An 18670-nucleotide genomic window follows, 5' to 3' on the forward strand; every position below is an offset into this window, starting at 1 on the left:
ACTGAGATAAATAAAAGTTTAAAAGAAATATTTACACTAATATCAAAGGCATATTCTTTTTAGAATGAGTATGCCTATTAATAAAGAAATTATAGAGTAATTCAAAATAATTTAAGATTAGAATTCTTGTAGATAATATGTATCTTGATTATTCTCAATTTATTTAGAATTATAATTATTATGAATGACGTCTATTTTTTATAAATAGCGTTTACTTTGTCTTTTAAAAATATAATTTTTTATCAATGATCGTCTATTTTTTTTTTTAAAAAAAATTAATTGTTAAAGTTATTGAATTTATGCATTGTGTGGGATTCTCTGTAATGGACAAAATGTTTTGGCAACGTCACCGGATATTCTTGCGCGTCCTAGGGACGGAGGGGTTGCTAGCCCTCGGGGAATGTGGGCCCCTTATGGCCGCTGTTGCGGGTTGAGACTGCGTGCCGAGGCTGCAGTTGCTGGTTATGACCGTGAGCCCTTGGGGGCTTTGGGGTTGAGGCTGCGGGCCGTCCACGTGCCTATTTGGTCGGCGAAGATTCGGCGTCTCTTCTCGTTCCGTCCATTTGGGATGGTAAATTGATTTAATTAATTAATTTTATTTTATTTTTTTATACCATGACGTATCAGATAGATTTTATATTTTTTCATAATGAATTGAGATATTAAACCCGTAAATCTAAAAGTTGTGATTGCCAATTATTATTATTATTTTTGTAAAGAAGAAGAAAAATTGCGTGTAAGATAACAATTTAATGGGAGTTTAAACTTTAATTAATTTATTATTAATTTTTGTAAATGATTTTATAAGGTTTTGTATATAATATATATGACATCGTCAAATTCACTATACCACCAAGTATCAATAATATTGTGACTTTTACCTTCACGACAATAGTGTAGGAATAAAGTTTTTAAAATTTTACATAAAATATCAAAATTTGAAAATAACTATAAGATTGAAAGATTAAAACAACAACAACATATCTAGTCTTTATCCCATTATGTGGGGTCGGTTATATGAATTCTAGACTTTCATGTATTTCTGTCTTTTATCATATCCTCATTTAGATCCATATATTTCATATCAAATTTTAATGTCTCTCCCAAAGTCTTTTTAGATCTACTTCTACCTTTTTTTTGTGACTAATTGTTCCATTTCATCGATTCTCCTCACAAGAGCATCTCTTAGTCTCCTTCTCACATGACTAATTGTTCAATTCTGAATGTGTATAAACTGTATCTACATATAAATTTACTTAAAAAATGCATGAGAAGATCACTTATTTTTAAGAATTAGTCGGGCGAAAAATGAATAAAAAAAAAAATTGTGACTTTTATGTCTCCAACTCGAGAGTTATTACGTGGATCGTGTCCTTATCTTGATTGAATTTTTTTTAATTAAGAAGGAGAAAGAAGAATTAATCCAAGCCCGACCAATTTAAAATTGCAATTCAGATCTTATCCCAACTTGATTATACGACGGTCGATGTGAATGGCAAATCCGAAAAGTTACGGCTTTGTGGGTGGAGTGCCCTGTAGAGTGTAGACTGTAAAGTGGTGGCTGGCGGAAGGCGATTGCATGATTGCTCACTAAAAGTTAAAAAGCCGTCCAATCATAATCGGTCCTTTTCATGTAACCCAAATAAGACATCAGCATCAGCATGCATGACTTGTGAGGACCAAATTGTATACATCGTCATTCCTTATGCATTTGCCATTTCCAAATATTAATATTTATTATAATTTGTGATGTAAATTCATATTAAAAATATTAACCAGTTTAAATTATTTCATGTCTATTATAATATTAATAAAATATATATATTTGAAATATCTAACTTAAAAATGAAAATTAATTACACCTAATAAAATTTAAATCTATGATCTTTAAATAATAATTAATTTTTTAACATAATTTTGTTACTATACAAACTATTATTTTATTTAAAAATTAAATTATTATAATAAAATTCCACTTAATAAATTTTGCATTAATTTTTTCGTTTTGACACAATAAGTCATGTCACTTGTATACAATTAAACACACCACCAACCAGAGCCAAGTCCCACTCTCCTCCTTTTCTAGATTGGAAAAGCATGCAACAGCCACGTGTTTCGCATTGCTGCAAGCTTTCTTTCTGCTCTCTCCAAAGAAGATTTTTGTGGCAGCCTTAATGGGATTTAATTTAAGGGTACGATATATATTTGAGTATGTTCATTAACTAATATATAGGTAAAAAAGAAATAAATATAAAAAATATTTTTAATAATTTTTTTTAAAAAATTACATAATATAAGAATGTTCAGATAAATTTATATATATTTTTTAATCTCCATGCATTTTAAAAAATAAATTAATAAAAATTTTAAAATATTTCTTAATCTTATTTTAATTATTTTATATCTTAATTTAAAAAATATTTAAAACATTTTTACTTAACAAAAATTAGTTTGGTAAAAGGTGTTTTATTATTATTATTATTACAGCCCCCGGGCCCTGGTCAACTGACATGTGATCAAGGAGTGTTCTTTTAGCTCCGTTGCAAAAGCCCTACTAGTACTAGGAGCTGTAAGTGTACTTCTCCTGCTCCTGTTGGATAATCGTCTCTGTAATCTTCAGTTTCACCGCCCTCTGCATTCCCCTCCAAGTTAGGGTGTTGTTTTCCGGTAAACTGATCCCTCTTCCAGCGAAGGTTCAAAAATCCAACTCCTTGTTCATTTATCGTTGTTATTGCTTTGTAGGTTGTTTTTAAGTTCTTAGCGAGGTCAGATAGTATAGAGATACTCTTGGATTCCAGTTTGTAACCCTACGTTTTGTTTTGGTTCGTGAAGCTTTACTAACTTCAAACTGTTGCATATTGGGACGTTGATTGCTGTTGAATGTGGTAGTTTTGTGATGGATGCAAATTGGAAAGCCTCAAAAAGTGGGGAAATAGGCATGACGGCGGCCGAGGTGGTGATTGCAATCTCCGGAGAGGGTTTTCAAACTAGCAATGGTGTGGATTCTGGTCACAGGTCGTCGACGCCTGCACCGGCACCGGAACCGGCGCCGGGGCCGGTACACTCTTCTTCGCCGGAGATTGCTCGGTTCAGTCCCAGCCCTAACAAGCCTCCCAGGCCCCCCAATCCCGAAACCCTTTCTCGCCGAAAATCACTGGCGAGGTCGGTGCTCTCAAAGCCCAAATCAAGATTTGGGGAGCCGTCTGTTCCTCTTGATTCCAATTTGATTGAAGAAATTGGCATGGCTATGCAAGGCACAGCCGAACAGAGACTGGGTTCGCCTATTGCTTTCTTATCTAACCAGGGATCGCCGGCCAGCAAAATGGCACTTTCTAGTACTACTCTTAAGGAGAGTATGAGATCAGATTCATTCTTGATAACTCCACGAACACCTTTAATGGCGTCACCGGGTGGCGAAGTAGGGGAGGACGATGACGAGAAGATCTTTAAAAAAGTGACTAGTCGGCGTAAGTTGAAGTACCGGAGGGTGAAAATGATGGTTCTGGTTGAATGGATTGTGTTCTTCTGCCTCTTGGCAACTCTTGTGGCTAGCTTGACTGTGCACGAGTTAGAACATGATATGATTTGGGGTTTGGAGGTTTGGAAATGGTGTCTGCTTGTTTTGGTGACCTTCTCTGGCTTGTTGGTTACCAAGTGGTCCATCAGTTTTGTTGTATTCTTGATTGAACGCAATTATTTGTTCAGAAAGAAGGTGCTGTACTTTGTTCATGGTTTGAGGAAGAGTGTTAGGGTCTGCATCTGGTTGGCTCTGGTTCTTCTTACTTGGGTCTTGTTGTTCAACCATGGCGTCCACAGATCGGAGAAGGCGACCGAAATTTTTGACAAGGCCACCAAAATTTTGCACTATGTTACTTTGACCATTGTGTCTTTGCTCATTGGGTCTTTTTTGTGGGTTTTAAAGACATTGCTGCTAAAGATTTTGGCATCCTCTTTCCATGTCAATAGATTCTTTGACAGGATTCAAGAATCAATCTTCCACCAATACATTGTCCAAACTCTTTCTGGGCCTCCAGTTTTGGAGTCAGAGCAGATGATCAGTAGAACAAACACCAGTCTTTTCAGTTTTCGAATGAACAAGAAGAAGAAGGATGGGAAGGAAAAGGACATGATTGACATAGAGAAGTTGTATAGGATGAAACAAGAAAAAGTTTCTGCTTGGACCATGAAGGTATTGGTTGATTTTGTATCAACTTCAGGGCTGTGCACCATCACCAATGCTCTTGAGGAAAATTTTTATGATGGAGGAGATGAACAGACAGACAAGGAAATTAGCAACGAAATGGAAGCAATAGCCGCTGCCTATCACATTTTCAAGAATGTTGCTCATACTGATGGCACGTAAGAAAAATATAGCCTTTGCAGTTTTTTTTTTTTTTTTTGGTTTGGTGACCTCCCAAGTTCCAAGTCCCTACTTTTTCTTTTCTTGTTTATGCTAGAGCTAGACTGTAAAATTTCATATCTATAGGTATATCTATGAGGAGGACCTAAGGAGGTTCTTGATTAAGGAAGAGGTTGATGCTGTTTTTCCATTGTTTGAAGGATCAGAGACTGGACGAATTGACCGGAAAGCTTTGACAGACTGGGTGGTAAGACCTTTTTATTGTTATCAGTATTTATGGAGTCTGATATTTGCTTGCGTCCCTCACTAATTTGGTATTACTTAACTTGTTCTACAAATTGCCTTTGCACTTGATGCACATTACATGTACCACTATGCTTTATTTGACAAACAATAAAGAGTTGGAAGCAAAAGAATTTTTTTGAAACTTAGGATAGTCAGAGCTGAAAACATGTTTCTTGGATACAAAAGTTTCTTCCTCCTAGTATTTTCTATAAAAATTTAGTGAATGAGAATTCTGAAATCAAGTGCTATAGCATATGATCTGAACATTTATGGCAACAAAGTTGTTGAAGTAATCTTAAATTGATGTCAATGCACTTGTTTTGCTGAAGACTGAAGAGTTGGTGAATTTAAAGCATATTCAGAGAATCAAAAGTTCCTGCTGTATGGTTGATCATAGTGGTAAGTTGTTCGTTCTTGTGTAGGTGAAAGTTTACAAAGGCCGGAAAGCTCTTGCACATGCTTTAAATGATACCAAAACAGCAGTGAAACAATTGGACAAACTTGTTACAGGGATCCTTGTTATTATTATCATTATCGTGTGGCTTCTTCTGATGGAAATTGCAACAACAAAAGTACTTCTGGTCCTCTCGTCACAGCTTGTAGTGGCAGCTTTTATGTTTGGAAACACTTGCAAAACCATATTTGAGGCTATCATATTTGTGTTTGTGATGCATCCATTTGATGTTGGTGACCGTTGTGTCATAGATGGTGTTCAGGTAACCTATACGCGACTTGTTATATTGACTAATGTCACTGTTTTTCATAAATTTTGCTTGACTTCTTGTAAACTGACAGATGGTAGTTGAAGAGATGAATATCTTGACGACAGTCTTCTTAAGATATGACAATGAAATGATTTACTACCCGAACTCTGTTTTAGCTACCAAGCCCATCAGCAATTTCTATAGAAGCCCTGATATGGGTGATTCTTTTGAGTTCTCTATTGATTTCAGAACACCAGTGGAGAAGGTTGGAGCTTTAAAAGACAAAATAAAAATGTAAGTTTACTGTAGCCTTACACTTTCTTCCTTTAACTCAGTTCTGTGATTAAAGGATCTGGATTTATATAATTGATTCAAGCTAATAGCTTAACAACTAGAGCATCTGTGCCAATAATTTGGGGAAGTTAGCTCAATGACTAGCAGAATACAGAATTGACTAGGGCTAGAATAGAGCTATAGTTAAGTTGAACTTATATTTTGAACTTTGCAATATATCTCTGGCCCCATTTTGACAAAACATCTGTTCTGTTGGAAGTACTGAAAAATAACATGATGGATACCATCATAATCCTGCCTTATCGTATGAGAATGATGTTTGCTATTGATCTGCAAAAACATATGTTTCAATTCATTAATGTGCAACATCATGATTATTTCTTGTGGATGTATCCTATTTTGTAACGCATTTTGCTGAGGATAACATTGGTGATCACTTAGTGAAAAAATGCTATCATATTTCATGGTTGAAAATTCCCATGCAACTCCAGGGCTTCAACCAACTTCAAGTGGGAGCATCTGTCGCTATTGAGGTTCCAATTGTAGTCCTGTCTTCATCTGCACTGTTTCTTAGTCCTTGGATGCTATCTTTCCTTTTCTATGACATTCATTTTTGGAATTTATCATCCTTTCCAGCACAATAATTTCCTATATGGAGGGACCGTCCACAAAAAGTAGAAGTGTAATACATAAAACAAAACCCACTAAGAGCCAATCAACATTACCAAATATCCTCTTATGAAATCCAAAATTGATTCAGTGAAGGATTAACAGATCCTGAGAATTAAGCCCATATGCTTTTTTCAGAAGTTCAAAAAATTCTTATGTGACAATCACAGGAGTGTTTTTTAGTCTTAAGATATGCTCTTTCCAATTTTGATGGCATTTTTTCTATAAAATTTCTATTTTATTTTACTACTGTTAAAAGGCAGAGTTGAATATTTATGAATCTGGTTTTTCATGAATTTATTTATTGATATTAATAATATTATAGACTTAGTGATTTTTTTGGTACAAGTTTTTTTTTTTTTTTCTTTATAATTTTTTTATATGAATTGATTGGGTGTTCGATACCTGCTACCTAATGAGGATGGGGGTAAGAGTCAAAAGTGCATGAGCTGTTGGGGATGGGGAGGGACGTTCATGATGTGGGGTGATGAAGTAGTTGGGGTTGTTCATGTTTTCCAAGAATTTTAAAAAATTGACCTTTTCTTTTGAAAATAAACACAGGAAACCAAGCATTAATTCTTGCTTTCGTCTCTGAAATTTTAAGAACAAAAATTGAAAAGAGAATCCCTTTACATGCTAGCATGTTTTTTATATACATTTCAATCAACAATTCCTGAATCACATGAATATAATCATTAAAGCACTCATATTATAACTCATAAACAACAAGTACAGATACAAATACAAGCCGACAATAAGTTGGATGAAAAACGTACATATAGGTCTGGAACCTGGAACCTTGACATGCTAGCATTTGTGATTGACTTTTTGTATTTGTGGAGTTAAGACTTGTCCAAGGTTTATACAACACCTTGTTTGGGGCTTCATTCTTGTTTGCATCATGACCGCATATTTAGTTGAGGGGAACAGGAAAGCTTTCCAGAGTGCAGGGTTTCAGGTTTTTGTCTCAAGGAACCATTCCTGTTTCGCTTTTTATGTGGTGATAGGGGACTGTCCGTTCTCCTCCGAGAATTTTTAGTGCCACTTTTAGATGATCGCTCGCTTTAAGTAGGCTTAGAGGGTGTTTGGCTTAGCTTATTTTTTGGTCAAATGGAGCTTATAAGCTCTTCAACAGCTTAATTTTTTTTCCTACCTGTTTGGTAAAGTTTAGCTTATAAGCTCTTCTAATATTTTTTGTAATACCCCAAGAGTCCAAAAAAAGATAGTATATATCGAGAATAAATAAGGAAGGAAACAATACTAGTTGGATACCTTTTGGGTTAAATGTAGGCAAATAACTCCCGGGTTAAGTGTGCTTGAGTTGGGAAAGCTCAAGGATGGGTGACCCCTGGGAAGTTCGCGTAGGCTTATCAGGGTAAGTTGTTCCCGTCCTTTTTATTGCTCGGTGCGGGATGTTACAGGTGGTATCAGAGCAACCCGAGTTGTGTGTTGGGATTGTGTACTAGCCAAAGGCTGAGGGTATTGGATTGAGGACTGTGTACTAGCCCAAGGCTGGGGGTACTGGATTGGGGACACTGAACGAGGGAGATGTGGGACTAATTGTAAGGTCGCATGACGAGAACGTCATGTGCTCAAGGGAGGGAGAATGTAATACCCCAAGAGTTTAGAAAAGGGTAATATATATCAAGAATAAATAAGAAAGAAAACAACATCAGCTGGATATTTGTGCTCAAGGGAGGGAGAATGTAATACCCCAAGAGTTTAGAAAAGGGTAATATATATCAAGAATAAATAAGAAAGAAAACAACATCAGCTGGATATTTTTTGGGTTGAATGTAGGCAAAGAACTTCTGGATTAAGAGTGTTTGAGTTGGGGAAACTTAAGGATGGGTGACTCCTAAGAAGTTCGTGTAGACCCATCAGGGTAAGTTGTTTCCGTCCTTATTGCTTGATGCGGAATGTTACATTTTCTTTTTTTAATCAAGTCTCCCAACAACTTATTTTAAAAGCTAGTAGGCATTTTTTTTGACAGCAAAAAAAGCTCTTGTTGACCAAGAAAGAGACCAAATTTCTCTCATTGAAATCTAAAATTACCTAAGACGAATCCGTTTCCTCTATAAAATATTATAAATTATTACAAGATCATTTTAAAAATCTGTCATATTATTTATATATAATATATTATAAAATTAATATATTACAAAAATATATTATCTATTATACAATATTATCTGTAATATGTTTAATATTTTGATATTGTATATTATACTATATACTATATAATATTATGTTATACAATATATAATATATTAAATATATAATACCTATTATTTATTTTATTTTTATAAATATATTTTTTATATATTATATATTGTATACATGACACAATAAAATATGCAATATATTATAAAATAAATTATTTTAAAATCGTGAAATAATTATAAAATCATTAAAATCATAATATATTTTTTTTAAATTTACATATCACACATGTAATTAAAAATTTATTAATTAAAATAAAAGTTATTATACTAAATTTTATATATGTTACGCATGCCATAATTAAGTACCAATGAACTCACCTAAAAATTGCATTCAGATAGCTTTATTTTTTAAAATAGTAATTTATCCTTTTGTTCATTTAAAAAGTTCTGACGGCTTATGGATAACTGATAGCTTATAGTAAATTTTATCCAAACACTTTAACGACTAATTAGCAAATAAGCTCTTTTGATTAGGCTAAGTCAAACAGTCTCTTAATAGGTTTTTTGTCCCTTGAAGGTGGTTTTTGGATACTTGTAAAAAAGAAAAGGTAATTTATAAAATCTTGCTAATATTTAAGATGATGAATAATGATCTAAAAGAAGTGTTTGTAACATCCAAATTTTAGGAGTGAGACAACATTGAAGAGTGTTGCTAAAAGGGGAACAAAGACAATGGGGAAATTAGTGCAATTCTTGTTAACCTAACTCTTGTACCAAACTAGAGTTTGAAGGACAAACATGCATTTTGTGACTCACTGACTTGAGATAAATACTTGTTTAGCTGTCATAAACTCAAGATCCTGTCATCCATGGTGAACTTTTGAAACTAGAACATGCTTTCTTCAAGGATGCACAAAGCCATATACTGCTCTGAATTTCTTTGAATTCAGAATTCCTTGTTTTGTGGTAGGGGTTTTGTGGTAGGTGGCCTTCCCTTCGTTACTTACTGAAAAAAAGGACCTTCCCTACATTAGTTCTAAAATATTCTATTTGCTGAGAGTAAAAATAGTAATGTCAAAGATAAAAATAGTAATGTAAAAGATCCTCTATTTAACAACTTAAGCTTTTAGATGAGATGGTGGTTAACAGTTTAACACTATTGTGCCATGCTTCTTGTTCTTACCTTTGGGGAGAGTTCTCTTGAACAACACTTTACGATGTGGAAACTTAAGGAAACCAGAAAACATGCAAAGAGATCCACAAAGTAAAAAAGGACTGGTTTTCTCTTAACCAGACCAGACCTATCCTTTAACTAGCATGTTAACAATAACTTTTATGATTGACTTGGACTTGGTTTTCCTTCATGCATTACTTGATGATACACTGTCCCCAAAACCAGTATGTTCTTTGCTGTTTATTGAATTCATTTTCTCAATGCTTTCCCTATGTATTCAGGTATTTGGAGAGAAATTTCCAACACTGGCATCCTAGCCACAATCTGGTGGTTAAGGAAATTGAAAATGTCAACAAGATAAAGATGGCTCTCTTTTTTAGTCACAAGATGAATTTTCAAGAGTATGGAGAGAAGATGAGGCGGAGAACTGAATTGGTCATACAGATGAAACAAATTTTTGAAGAGCTGGGTATCAATTATAATCTACTCCCTCAAGAAGTTCATCTTGTACAGTGAGCAGCGACTAATTGGACCTCCAGATATTGTTACTCTTGGTCATTTTGTAAGTCTTATATATTCTTTTTACTTTATTCAATGACACCAAGGTAGCTGGCTGGCAAAGAATTTGTCCCTTTATTGCTTGACTAAGGAGTATGGAAGTGAAGCCATTGAATTGAATTTTGGGTGGTTTGCATTATCATTATGACCAGGAACCTTTATTTTATAATCTGTTGTTATTTAGGGATGGTTGCCTGCTAAGGGTTGGAGCTTGAAGTTCATATAGTTGAAAATGCAAGATTATGAGTGAATTAATTGTGTATTACTAATAGCATGCTTTGCCAAACGAAGAAAGAGAAAAAAAAAAAAAAACTAGGTTGTTTTCATTAGAAACTTTGCCTAGGAAATGATATTACTGTGAAGTGTTAGATGTTGAATTATGCTTGATGAAAATAACAATATTCTAGTGGAGGTTGATTATTTTCCCTCAGCCAGACTTCTTTGTATTTCCCTGATATAAGCTAAGAGGATTCTACGGTAACTACTAATGTTGTTTGAGACATCTCCACCATCATTTGTGTTGGAAAGTGGCTACTAAGATGATGGCAAATTGAAAGCTAAAACTTTCAATCAGGCTCCTAGAATTGTTACTGTTGAGTTATATGGTTATAGTCTAGGGTTAATCCTATATTAGAGCCCATGGCTAGAATTGTTACTGTTGAGTTATATGGTTATAGTCTAGGGTTAATCCTATATTAGAGCCCATGGCTCATGGCCCATTGTATTTGTATATATATATAGGTGTATAGTCTATGAATTTAATTAAGGTGTATATACATATTAAAAGTTAGGGTTTTCTTCCTAAGTTTCACATGGTATTAGAGCCAAAATACAAACCCTAGCAGCCACCATACAAACCCTAGCTGCCGCCGCTGCCCACATCACCGACGACCACCGTCAGTCGCTTTGCCACTGACTGTCGCAGCCTACCGTGCCACCGCTGTCGCTGCCCACTGCTTTTCTGCCGCTCATGCTATTGGTTAGCAGCCGGTCTTCACCGTCCGACCACCAATCACGCATACCACCATCGCCGGCCTCCGATTTGTTAACCCTCGGAGGACCGTTGCCGTCGCCACGCGCCGCCTCTCTTGCACTGTTCATGGAGACTTTTTTGCTCCGATCTCTCTCACCAGTGCTCCGATCGCAATGTCGTCTTCACCATTAGACTCGCCTCTTTCAGTCCATCCTAGCCCCGGTGGTTTCGTCACCATCCGCAGTCGCCAGTCACCGGCATCTGCCATCTGTCGTCGCTCCAGCGTGCCTCCACACCTCATTCTCTGTGCTGGATCATCCAGCCTTTATTTTTTAGCTTATTTAACCCTTTTGTTTCAGATCTGTTGATCTTGTAGGGCTTCCTTTTGTCCAACAGGGTTGGTACCAGTAAATCTGGCTCCTTCTCTGGTATTTTGTCTCTCTCTCCAGCCATTGCTACTGAGAAGTTGATGGGCAGTTCCAATTATATCTCTTGGTCCAAGGCAATTGAACTATGGTGTATGGGTCAAGGTTTACAGGATCATCTAACTCCCAAGGCTGAGAATGTGACCACAAATAAACCTGAGTGACAGAGAGTTGATGTTTTGTTGTGCAGTCTCCTGTGGCAGTCAATTGATCCCTTTCTTCATCCGATTTATACTAACTATACCACGTGCTGTGAATTGTGGGCTCAGGGCAAGGCGTTATACACTAATGACGTTCAACGCCTGTATTCAGTGGTGTCTAATCTGTTTAGTTTACGACAACAGGGTTTGATTATTCCTGATTTTCTTGGTCAGATGGCCTTTATTAAAGCTGAATTTAACTCATTGTTACCTGTTGGTAAGACTGCTGTAGAGGATCTAGCTCAGCGGGATAAGTTCTTCATGGTGTGTACTCTTCCTGCCATTAGTCCTGAGTTTGTTCCTGTTTGTGATCAGATTCTTGCTAGTCCTACTGTCCTTACTATGGATAAAGTGTATTCTCGTCTTTTTCAGGTTTCATCTGTTCCTATAGTGCCTTCTTCTTTTGCAGGTGATTATTCAATCATGGCTACACAGGTTCAGAGTAGTGGTGAACAAGGAGGAGATCGTGGTAATCGGGGCAAACGCCCCAAGTGAAACTATTGTCGCAAGTGGGGGCATACTAAGGAACAGTGTTATAAGTTGCATGGTCGTCCTCTCATGTTAATGTTGTTCATGCTGATGGTTCTCGATCTGAGTCATTTGATGGTCATCCACCGCAATCTGTCCTTCTCACTGGAGTTGACTATGATGAGTATCTCAAATATAAGACGTTCCAACAAACCTCATCCACAGTTGCTTCTGTCGCCCACTTTGGTGATTCCATTGCTTGTCTCGCTCAGTCATCCTTTTTGGGACCATGGGTCCTGGACTCAGGTGCTTCTAACCATATATCTGGTAATCCCCATTTGTTCTCTCATTTTACTAATTCTATTTCTTTACCTTCTGTAACATTAGCCAATGGATCCAAAGTGGTTGCTAAAGCTGTTAGCACTGCCAAACCCTTACCTTCTCTGTCTTTAGATTCTGTCCTTTATCTTTCTCATTGCCCCTTTAATCTTGTCTATGTTAGTAAACTTACGCGTGTCTTAAATTGTTCTATCACCTTTGATGATCATTTTGTTACTATCCAGGATTGTGGTACGAGACAGATGATTGGCGTCGGATGTGAGTCGCAGAGTCTTTATCATCTCAACCTTCCTGCATCGCCTATTGCTTGCTCAGTGACTGAGTCTCTTGCTCTTCTCCACAATCGTTTGGGACATCCTAGTTTGGCTAAGTTTCAGAAGATGGTCCCCAGTTTATCTTGTTTGTCGTCTTTTTATTGTGAGTCTTGTCAACTTGGAAAATAGTCTCGCACTTCTTTTCCAAAGCATGTCAATAATTGGGCTATGTCCCCGTTTGCTTTAGTTCATTCCGATGTCTAGGGTCCTAGTCGCGTCGTGTTTGTTTTAGGTTTTCAATATTTTGTAATGTTTATCGAAGATTATTCTCGTTGCACATGGTTATATTTAATAAAAAATCGTTTTGAGTTATTCTCAATTTTTGAATGCTTTTGTGCTGAAATCAAAACTCAATTTTATACCTCTGTCCAAGTATTGCGCAGTGACAATACCCCTGAGTATTTTTCTATTCCTTTTACTACCTTTATGTTTTCTCAGGGGATCTTGCATCAGTCTTCTTGTGCATATACACCACAACAGAATGGGGTTGCTGAGCGCAAAAACTGACATTTGATTGAAACTGCTCGCACTCTTCTTCTACATCATCATGTCCCTTTTCGCTTTTGGGCTGAAGTTGTCCTTGCTGCTTGCTATCTCATTAACATGATGCTTTCCTCAGTTCTTCAGCACCAGATTCCTCACTCTCTCTTGTTTCCTGATCAACCATTATATATTCTTCCTCCTCGTGTCTTTGGTTGCACTTGCTTTGTCCATAACCTGTCTCCCAGTCAAGATAAATTATCTGCTCGGTCCATCAAGTGCATTTTTCTTGGTTACTCTCGCCTCAGAAGGGTTATCGGTGTTATTCTCCTGACACCCGCCGCTATTTTCTTTCGACGGATGTTATCTTCTTTGAGTTGTCTCCTTTCTACTCTTTGCCTTATTCCGAGTGTCAACCCATTTCTAAGGCAATCCCTCTTCTCGTGAGTCCTCCTACTCTTATTCTCCCCGTTCCTTCTTCTACCCTATTGCAGGTTTATCATTGGCGTCATTAGCCTCGGTCTCCTCTCGGTGGAGATGTTGTTCCTGCGTCTTCTCCCGTATCTCCCACTACTTTCGCGACTCCTGCTGCCTCACATCCTGCTCCAGTCTCTCCACTTGTTGCAGTCCTACCTTCTGAGGATTTGCTTCCCATTGCCCTTCGGAAAGGTACCTGTTCTTCTCGTAATCTTCACCCCATTTATAATTTTCTTAGTTATCACTGTCTCTCATCTCTTTTTTGTGCTTTTGTGTCTTTCTTATCCTCTATTTTAGTACCTAAGATTGTTAGTGAGACTTTCTGATCCGAGGTGGCGACAAACAATGGTGGATGAGATGACTGCTTTGCATTCCAATGGTACTAGGGATTTGGTTCCTTTACCCCTAGGGAAATCTCTTGTCGGCTGTTGGTGGATCTATACTGTCAAGGTGGGTCCTGATGGGCAGATTGATCGCCTTAAGGCCTGTTTGGTTGCCAAAGGGTATATTCAGGTTTATGGTCTTGACCATGGTGACACTTTTTCTCTTGTTGCTAAGATGTTCTCTATGTGTTTGCTTCTCTCTATAGCAGCTATGCGCCATTGGCTGTTGTATCAATTGGACATTAAGAATACCTTCTTACACGGTGAGCTTCAGGAGGAGATTTATATGAAGCAACCTCTTGGGTTTGTTGCTTAGGAGGAGTCTGGGTAGGTTTATAAACTCTGTCGCTCATTATATGGGTTGAAGCAGTCTCCTCGAGCCTGGTTTGGTCGTTTCAGTGATGTCATTCAAGACTTTGATATGACTCGTAGTGAGTCTGATCATTCGATTTTTTATAAACACACATCACAGGGGAGGTGTATATAATTGGTTGTCTATGTGGATGATATTGTTATTACAGGTGATGATCAGGATGGTATTATTCAGTTGAAAAAACATGTTTTCCATCATTTTTAGACTAAGGACTTGGGGTTACTTAAATACTTTCTTGGCATAGAAGTTGTCCAGTCCAATTCTAGTATTGTTATCTCTCAACGAAAGTATGTGTTAGATATTTTGGAAGAAACTGGGATGCTTGATTGCAAACCTATAGATTCTCCTATGGACCCTAATGTAAAGCTCTTACCAGGACAGAGGGAGTCTCTTACTGATCTTGGAAGATACCGCAGGTTAGTCGGAAAACTTAATTATCTTACTATCACTCGCTCAGATATTTCTTTCTCAGTTAGTGTTGTCAATCAGTTTTTACAGTCTCCTTGCGATAGCCACTGGGATGTGGTAGTCCGGATTCTCAAGTATATTAAGAGAGCTCCAGGTAGAGAACTATTGTATGAGGATAGAGGTCATACTCAAGTAGTAAGATATTCTGATGCTGATTGGGCATGTTCCCCTTTTGATAGATGGTCTACTTCAGGATATTGTGTTTTGGTTGGAGGAAACCTAGTATTTTGGAAAAATAAGAAGCAGGAGGTTGTTGCTAGGTCGCGTGCAAAAGCAGAATATCGTGCTATGATCTTGACAACGTGTGAATTTATCTGGTTAAAACAATTGCTTTAGGAGCTCAAGTTTGGGGAGATATCACATATGAGATTAATTTGCGACAATCAAGCTACAACACATATTGCTTCCAATACAATCTTTCATGAGAGGACCAAACATATCGAGATAGATTGTCACTTCATTCGAGAGAAGATTTTATCTGACTGTATTACCACAGATTTTGTCAATTCCAATGACCAGTTAACAGATGTCTTCACTAAGTCTCTCAGGAGTCCTCGAATTGAGTATATTTGTAGCAACCTTGGTGAATATGATATATATGCTCCAACTTGAGGGGAAGTGTTGAGTTATATGGTTATAGTCTAGGGTTAATCCTATATTATGGCCCATGGTCCATGGCCCATTGTATTTGTATATATATATAGGTGTATAGTCTATGAATTTAATTAAGGTGTATATACATATTAAAAGTTAGGGTTTTCTTCCTAAGTTTCACAGTTAATTTCTCATGTATTCACAGATTTTAGGACTTCGTCTTTTGCAGCCCTTAAAACCTAAATTTTGGACTTTATAACAAGGAGAGGGAGGACCACAGTAAACATAACATTACTATTCAAAAACAACTCACTCCACTACACAATATGGACTTGCTAACTTCACTATTTATAGACTCATACATGCATCTACCCTTCATATATTAAACTCACACACACATTAGAAAACGATTAGACACATATCTAAGCACTCTTCACACATATCAAGACAACTCTTCACTTCCTACTCCATTTGTCTAGACTTCAATATTTAAGTTTATTTTTCCAACTCCCCCTTAAACTTAAATATCCTCTCCTTTTTTGTTGCTTCACTAAATTTATGAGCTTGGACCACATCTTGAAGGAAAATTATGAGCAACATCAATTCTTCTTCAAACATCCATAGGTGTAGCTTAATCTCCTCCTTGCAAATCCCTCATTAATTCATTTGACTCACCATGCATATCATTGAGAAGGCTTCTGAGTATCTTCAAAGCTACTTCTGCAGGTTCATTTGGTGTGGCTTAAGTAGAGCTTTAGCTTATGGATGTTTTGAGAAGCTTGCTTATGAAAAGCATGTAGAGTGTTCGGTACAACAATTTCAAAAGCTGCTTAAGCTAAAGGCTTCTTTTAAAGTGCTGTCAGAAGTCCAAAACATAGGCTGAGCTTTTCACTCAAAAAGCTGTTTATGGCTTTGATAGGTGTGGTTGTGGGCCAAGCTTACATCCTTCCTGGTGATTCACTCCCTGCTTAGGCAGTTGGATTCAACTTGGGCATCACCCTCTGCCTCGGTGGTGTCCTCTTGTTCCTCTTTTGTGAAGTCTTGGAATCACATGGTTGCTCTCCAGCTTTCCTTCCTTGCTGGATTGAAGGGCCAGCGGCACCCTTTCCTTAGCCTTGGCGTCTACAAGCCCTCTACTCATTGTCCTTGGCACAAGATTCTACGTCCATCGTACAGAGTCGCTGGAGTGAGCATTGCTGCTTCACCTTTGGGTTTTGGACCTCTGACCGCTACACCTCTGCTTTGATGCCCATGAGCCCCTCGCTTTCTATCTTTAACATCCCAGACCCTATTGGAGGTAACTTAAAATTTTCTAAGTAAATCCTTGAGAACTATCTTAAAAGTACTCGTTACAACTGTTGGCACTTCATTTTCCATATTTTTTAATAATTCAAGAAACTATTAATTAGTCATTACATACACCTCCGTGTATCTCACTAACATCCTCTCGTTTCCTCAACGCTTTTGTGGAATCTATCTTAGAACTCACACTTTCACTTGTCACCAATTGGTAGACTTCACGTGCAACTAGCCCTCTCAAGAGGTTCTCTTTTTCACAAACCTGGAGAACACGCTCCCTCTTCTTCACATGCGCCAGTAATGATCCTTCTCCTTGTGATAATCAAGACCAGAACACAACTTTGATACCACTTTGTTGGAAACAAAGACAGACACTGCAATGCGCAAATGCTCATTGGGAAGATAAGAGGGAGGAACACAATAAGCATAACTTTACTATTCAAGAACAACTGTCATTCCACTCTACAAAACATGACTTCATCTAGTTATTTGTAGACTCCTACTTGCATGTAGCATTAACACATTAAACACATATTACAAAGCACTCATCACACGTGCGTCTGAGCACTCTTCATACACATACCTAAACAACTCTTCTTTTCCTATTCCATGTATCTAGACTTGAATGTTAAGTTTATTTTTCCAACAGATACTACTACGAGGAGGCGAGGATATCTCTTGCCTGTGTGGAGGAAGGAGACTGTGGTTGGTTTGAAGACCATGCTGAAGTTGTTTGTATTTTCTGTTTCTTCATGTGTCAGTTCTATGCTATCTACCATAAAACGAGTCTTCACAATCTTTCTTTCTGTTTGCTCATTTATTTTTTCCTGATTCCATGTAGCCTTTATGAATAGTAAATGTTAATGACTGTTCAAATTGAGCTGCAGATGTAAGATATTGTTACAATACATATCCTGAAATGCATATTTTACAAGGTCAACGAGACAATAGAAATTTCCAGCTTCAAGTTTTGCAGGATTGGGGCCATGACCATAAACAAAGCTTATTGCTTCAACGGGGCATGCTCAAGCTTTTAGCTTTTGGTCCCAGTTGATCATTAAGGGCTTTAATTTATGGATTTACGAATTTAAAATTTTTTTTGCCATTGTGGAACACAAGAATATTAATTGTCTTCTTCATTTATTGCAATCTTATGAAATTTTTCTATATGAAGATGGTGTTGGAATTTTTTCTCATCATTCCCTCTCAAGAGGGGGTTACATTAGGAAGGGGATCCAACATAAATTTTACCATATTCTTTTGCATTGATTTGTATTGTTAATGTGACTTTTAGTAAGTCAATGATATTATGAATGTTGTGCCCCTAATGTGCCAATAATGTATCTTCATTAGAATAAGGTGTAGTTAATAATGATTCTATTTATCCAAACATTCTTTACTTGCATTAGTTCTTACTTGTTTCTAGCAGTCTAAACTAAGTGTCTCCTGTTTAATTGAGGTTTTTCTAATTGCCTTATATGGCATTTTCAACCTCTTAAAAATAGATAGATGTAGTCGCTGTTATACATACACAGTCCTTTCTTATTTTCTTCCGTCCTTGTGGACTTTGATCTATTAGTTGATGTCTTTATCTTTTGTCTTCAGTTCGAATCAACAGGTATGAAGAAATGCATGTGATGGTTGCATTATCATGGCTGGTGATGAGTC

At 37.0% G+C, this 18670-nt stretch overlaps 1 protein-coding gene across 4 annotated transcripts; it reads left to right on the forward strand.

Annotated features, from left to right (window-relative positions):
- The first annotated feature begins 2537 nt into the window (after positions 1-2537).
- On the forward strand, positions 2538-18079 carry LOC127813305 (mechanosensitive ion channel protein 10-like). 4 transcript variants are annotated; one of them, XR_008026101.1, is made up of 8 exons: positions 2549-4359; positions 4487-4607; positions 5068-5361; positions 5441-5643; positions 9933-10213; positions 12217-12581; positions 12839-14077; positions 17652-18079. XR_008026101.1 is itself a non-coding variant. In XM_052354221.1 (7 exons), exons 2-6 carry the CDS (start codon positions 2897-2899, stop codon positions 10165-10167), a joined length of 2316 nt encoding a protein of 771 aa, XP_052210181.1. In that variant the 5' UTR covers positions 2538-2693; positions 2890-2896; the 3' UTR covers positions 10168-10213; positions 17652-18055. The 4 variants fall into 4 exon arrangements, 2 of the variants coding, with proteins under 2 accessions (XP_052210181.1, XP_052210182.1); XR_008026100.1 differs by having other exon boundaries at positions 12217-12602; positions 17652-18078; XM_052354221.1 differs by lacking the exons at positions 12217-12581; positions 12839-14077 and having other exon boundaries at positions 2538-2693; positions 2890-4359; positions 17652-18055.
- The last annotated feature ends 591 nt before the right edge of the window (positions 18080-18670 follow it).

This window comes from Diospyros lotus, chromosome 11 (assembly GCF_014633365.1).
Source record: "Diospyros lotus cultivar Yz01 chromosome 11, ASM1463336v1, whole genome shotgun sequence".
In the NCBI taxonomy this organism is placed as follows: domain Eukaryota; kingdom Viridiplantae; phylum Streptophyta; class Magnoliopsida; order Ericales; family Ebenaceae; genus Diospyros; species Diospyros lotus.